This window comes from Gymnoscopelus microlampas, assembly GCF_963454915.1.
Source record: "Gymnoscopelus microlampas genome assembly, chromosome: 7".
NCBI classification, from domain to species: domain Eukaryota; kingdom Metazoa; phylum Chordata; class Actinopteri; order Myctophiformes; family Myctophidae; genus Gymnoscopelus; species Gymnoscopelus microlampas.
The window spans coordinates 4,856,029-4,861,228 of NC_139944.1; the positions used below are offsets into that span (position 1 = coordinate 4,856,029).

General features: G+C 39.3%; 1 protein-coding gene across 1 annotated transcript; it reads right to left on the minus strand.

Annotated features, from left to right (window-relative positions):
- Positions 1-1,158: 1,158 nt before the first annotated feature.
- LOC311049548 (H-2 class II histocompatibility antigen, A-U alpha chain-like) lies at positions 1,159-4,528 on the minus strand. The gene is made up of 4 exons (XM_084063179.1): positions 4,444-4,528; positions 2,605-2,853; positions 2,103-2,384; positions 1,159-1,832 (listed from the first exon to the last, which is right to left on the minus strand). The coding sequence occupies exons 1-4, from the start codon at positions 4,496-4,498 to the stop codon at positions 1,705-1,707; spliced, it is 714 nt and encodes a 237-aa protein (XP_083919305.1). The 5' UTR covers positions 4,499-4,528; the 3' UTR covers positions 1,159-1,704.
- Between the last annotated feature and the right edge of the window lie 672 nt (positions 4,529-5,200).

Below are 5,200 nucleotides of genomic sequence, written 5' to 3' on the forward strand. Positions count from 1 at the left end.
GGGTGTTAATGGCGTCTCCTCGGCTGTGACCGGCGGCGTGGTTCTTGTGATCTCTCGTCGCCCGCGTTGAGGAGAGAAGTGTGATTGCCAGGTTGTTGTAGACTTGTTTCTAATCCTTTCACTTTTCCTAACTTCTTGGTTCATAGTACGGTGAGATTACATTCTAGAACTCCATAAATTATTCGGGAATATGATGTTTTAAACGGATTACATTGGCCAGGTCAGAGCAGCTCTAGAGTGCTGCCATCTTGCCGGCGTGGTGGGCGGAGTCCCCGTTATCCTTTTTTTTAAGTGAGTCATGTTGTGATGACCACACACCGCCCACTTCACACTTGGTGTGATTTTTTTTATCCCATTGCTGAAAATACTTTGAAAATGTACTTGAGAGGGGTTTGGAATAGCGGCGCTGGAGTTACTTAAGACATAGCACTTGGAATGGGAAAAAATAGGGCGGACATTTTTGTAGTTATTTTTATATAATTTAACTTTGTAATACTACTGACGTTTGCACGCAACACTCTTGAAAACAAAGCATTGTATTGTGGGTCTGCCTATAGAGGCCGTGAAGTCAGTGACCTGACATCAGGCCCTTCTTGATGTCAATCAATCAAGTCACCTTAATTCAATTGGCAGACGCTAAAAATACTTAAATATAAATGGGTCATGTCATCTCTCTCTCTCTCTCTCTCCCTCTCCCTCTCTCTCTCTCTCTCTCTCTCTCTCTCTCTCTCTCTCTCTCTCTCTCTCTCTCTCTCTCTCTCTCTCTCAGGGGCTTTCAAGGGGTCCCCACCCAGCTAAATGTGTTAATATAGCATCAAAATCAACTTAATCACTTTAAACCTATATACACAAAACATGTGAATACAGCCAATCTACGAAGTCACGATGCGTTGCGATGAGGCACGTTTTATTTTCAAAAAAATCTTTTTTTTAAATATTTTTCAAACGTTTTAACAACAAATTTTTTTTATGGGGGTCCCTGGCACAAAGCATTTTCAGATGGAGGTCCGTTGCCAAATATTTAGGGAATCCTTGACTAACACAAAATGTTTTCAGAACCACTGCTGTACGTAACCAAGAATATGGGATCAACAAACTACATCAAATGAGTTACTCATATGATTCTAATTATGAATAATGATGACAAACAAACACAGCATAAGATGAGGCCTTTATTGATCCCATGGGGGAAATATACACAGCTGTATTGGTAATTTAAAAACCCAACAGTGGGGTAAGTTCCATGTAATGTCACTAGGTATAGCCAAGGGGCTTTCTGACATTATTAGAATGCCAAAATATAACACATGTACTGTTTTTCACATGATGTGAATTTACAGCATTTTAAATGATACAGTATGTTGCCCCGTATTTAACAGTATTTCAACCATCATCATTACTGTATACTATATGAAGAGGTTTTATTTGTCACTCGCTCATACAACAGTAGTATAATATAAACAAAATAATAATGGATGTCATTAAATAAAACAATCTCTGAAATGTATGTAAAAGCAATTTTAGTTGTGATTTTGTTATCAGATATACAGAATTTGCAATAGGTTATATGCATATAAATGTAGCAGGGGGAGGCTTTAGAAGGGGAAATACTAGTAAAACAAATGGCATTTAACAGACGGGACCAAAAACATAATCTCAACATCACAGCCTTCTGGCCTGGTGGAGATACAGTAGCAACAACATTTATTCCAAATGTTTTCCTTTAACAAAGAGGAATGTTCCAGTAGCAATACCCAGCAGTCCCAAAGCCAGACCAACTCCACAGAAGACAACTGGACCAGAGCTGCTCTTACTTCCATGTATGTCAGGCTCTGTGAACAACACATCAATGAAACCCCATGAAACTTATCAGTGTTCAATATTTGATCACACCTTTTACCTTCCAGCCTATGGATTCATCCCAAATGTCTTAGACGTAACTGAATATCTATGACTATGTCAAACATTATATTTATTATTTTTCATTGTGCAAAAATCAATACAATATTTCAATGTGAAATGGTTATTTGAGAATTGGAAGCATTTGATAGTTTTGATACAAAATTATGATTGGCCATCGAAACATTGATTGAACTTCTCACCCCAAAACCTGCTTTCAGGCTCCTGCAGAGCTTCATGGTCCACAGTGCAGGCATAGACGTCTCCCTCCTGGGGGGTGAAGTTGTGGGTGGAGAGGTGGCGGAAGGTCCCATCAGGATTAGGTAAATATGATTGAACGCAATCTTCTACCTTGATTACTACGTCATTCTTGGTCCAATTCACTTTGATGGAGGCAGGGTAAAAGTGGTTGGCAAAGCAGATGAGAGTGTTCTCCACCCCCATCACCACGTCATCTTTGGAGTAGATCACAGTGTCAGGGGCTTCTGTGTGGTAAAGTCAGTGAAATATAAGAAAGTGCATATAAAGTGTTTTAGCACGTGGTTAATTATTTAAATGTCTCTGAATTGAATATACACACCACAATGGAAACGAGCCCTTAGGGCTTTCTGTGTTATCCATGCATCACCATTGTATAATCGTACCTCTGTACTTTATGCAAACTTTTAATAAAGGATTCCATCAAATCAAAATAAAGAAAAGTACCTTTGACCTCAGGCTTGTCTTTTGTTCCCCAGCGCTCATGGACAGATGGACATTCTTCTGTGAAGTGCTTTGCTACAGTATACAAACCAGGCACTTTGTCAAAAGGTAGAGCTGCTTCGGTCCTCCTATCCCACTGGAACTTGCGTTCCTTGAAGTCCATGTGGTAGACTTCATCACCGTCCAGTGTCATAGTGAGTGACGTTTCACCAGACTCAAAGCACCCAAAGTTAATTTCAGTTAAATGACTTTCTAGAAGAAGAAGAAGAAGAAGAAGAAGAAGAAGAAGAAGAAGAAGAAGAAGAAGAAGAAGAAGAAGAAGAAGAAGAAGAAGAAGAATAATGTATGAATTAAGATGGTTTTCAAGGTAGTTTTTACAGCAGGGGTTACAGGTGTAGGCTACAAGAAACTTAGTTTGAGAGGTGAAACAAACATGCTATTTTTGTTGAAGGATCCCCAATAAACCATTTGAAAATAATTCAATTTCATTATTGTCTCCGCTTTGACTACACATTTGTAAATGGGTACACAAATGGCTTCCAACAATCAAACTTGGTCTGTTTTAATGAAGTGATATATCAGAAAATATCAATGAATAACAATAATATGACTAAATGCCCTAAAAAAAACAACTACCTTAAAATAATGATAAAAATAACAGAAATGGCACATTTACGTGGGTAGCCAGTGTCAGTCTCCCACTTGCTCCCTGTCCGTCCCTGTCCGTCCATGTGTGTGTGTGTGTGTGTGTGTGTGTGTGTGTGTGTGTGTGTGTGTGTGTGTGTGTCCGTCCGTGTGTGTGTGTGTGTCCGTCCGTCCGTCCGTCCGTCCGTCCGTCCATCCGTCCGTCCGTGTGTGTGTCCGTACGTGTGTGTGTCCGTCTGTCTGTCCGTCCCTGTGTGTGTGTGTGCGGGTGTGTCCGTCCGTGTGCCCAATCTACGTGAAACTGCGCACACACACTCCTTGGGTGCCATACTTTATACTCCTACAGATTCTGTCCACACATCACGCAAATCGGTACACAATATCTCTATAGTCATGTGATCAAGACTGATCAGATTTTTCATATTCCATCCTGATTGGCTAACTTTGGCTTTCAAAGTTTGCAGGATTGGTCCGTTTTGAACAAAATGCCTCAAATCATGAATAGAGTGTGCAATTGCTGTGACATTTTGCACACACATTCCCACTAGGTCGAGGAAGAAATGCCACCCGACATTTTTCAAATCAGCCTCATGGTGGCACCGGCCGATTCGCCTTTTATTAGAAATAATAGAGATATTACATTGTGAACTGTAGAAATGATCGTAGTGGAATACACAACCTTCTACCATGCTCTTCTTATTTGAAGAAAAAAAAAACAGCCAGTACTTTCTATTCCTCACTTGGTATGGGAAATGAAACTCACTTCTGAGCTGTAGCTAAAAATATGGTTCTTTAGCCTCTCCTGTGCCCTTGTTATTCCTGTATGAGCAACAAGTGCCGCAAAGAGTAGCCACAACTCATAGTTGAATGTTAATCCGTGGCCTGTCCACAGCCATTAACGGGCCATCAGCGGGGCAGTTAGGGGAGGGGGGAGGGGGTGAGCAGCATCTTCGTTAGAGGCGGTATGACTTTTGAAAACGTTTTGACTCTAAAATGTACGGTCATTTTAGGTTTTATATATATATATATATATATATATATATATATATATATATATATATATATATATATATATGCATCTAAACACTTAAAAGAAGCATAAGATGCTAGTACTGTATGTTACTGATCTTCACTGAGATCACTTCAAAACTACTAATAAACTAAATCAGGGATATAGGAAAAAGATCATGCACTTACTTTGTTCACAGGTGCAAACAGCTCCAGACAAAATGAGAATAATTTCAAAGTACATTATTACTTCTTGTTAGAGTGTGCTTCAGTACAGTATTGTAACTCACTCATACATGGGGTGGGGCTTTGAAAAGGAGGACGCTACTTGATCTCGTGGTGCTAACAGGAAACTAATGTTGAGTTCCTCTGTACAAGTTGAAATAGATTCCAAAGACCTGATGAAGACCCGTTTGAGTTGAAAAGTTGTCAAGCTAAATACATTTTCTACTGGGAGCTAAGCCACAGTGTGCAGACTTCCCTTCCTTCTCCCCTGTACAAGTTAACATGCTATGATATATCATTGGATATACAGTATTTATTGATTTGAAACCATGAATATCAAGAATTTTCTTTTTATAATTACTTGTTCTCTTCTCGGTCTGGGTGAGTGACATTACTTACTTTGAATGTAATAATGAAATATCAAATGGCAACATTTATTTTGTTATGTTAAGATATACACATTATTGAGCTACACAGGCTTATATTTGATGGTTTTGTTTTATTATAATAGACATCTATACTTTTGTATCCTTCTATTACAGTTTCTTCAACTGGATATTTCTTGCAGTCAGTGGCTTACTGTTTATTCAGAGGTCAAGATCTTGAGGAAGTTGAGTATGGCATAGTTCACCATTTTAACAAGGAATTAGTAATGACCTACAACAGCACCCAAGGCTACTGGACAGGATACACAGCCCGTGGTATAGAAAAAGCAACACGT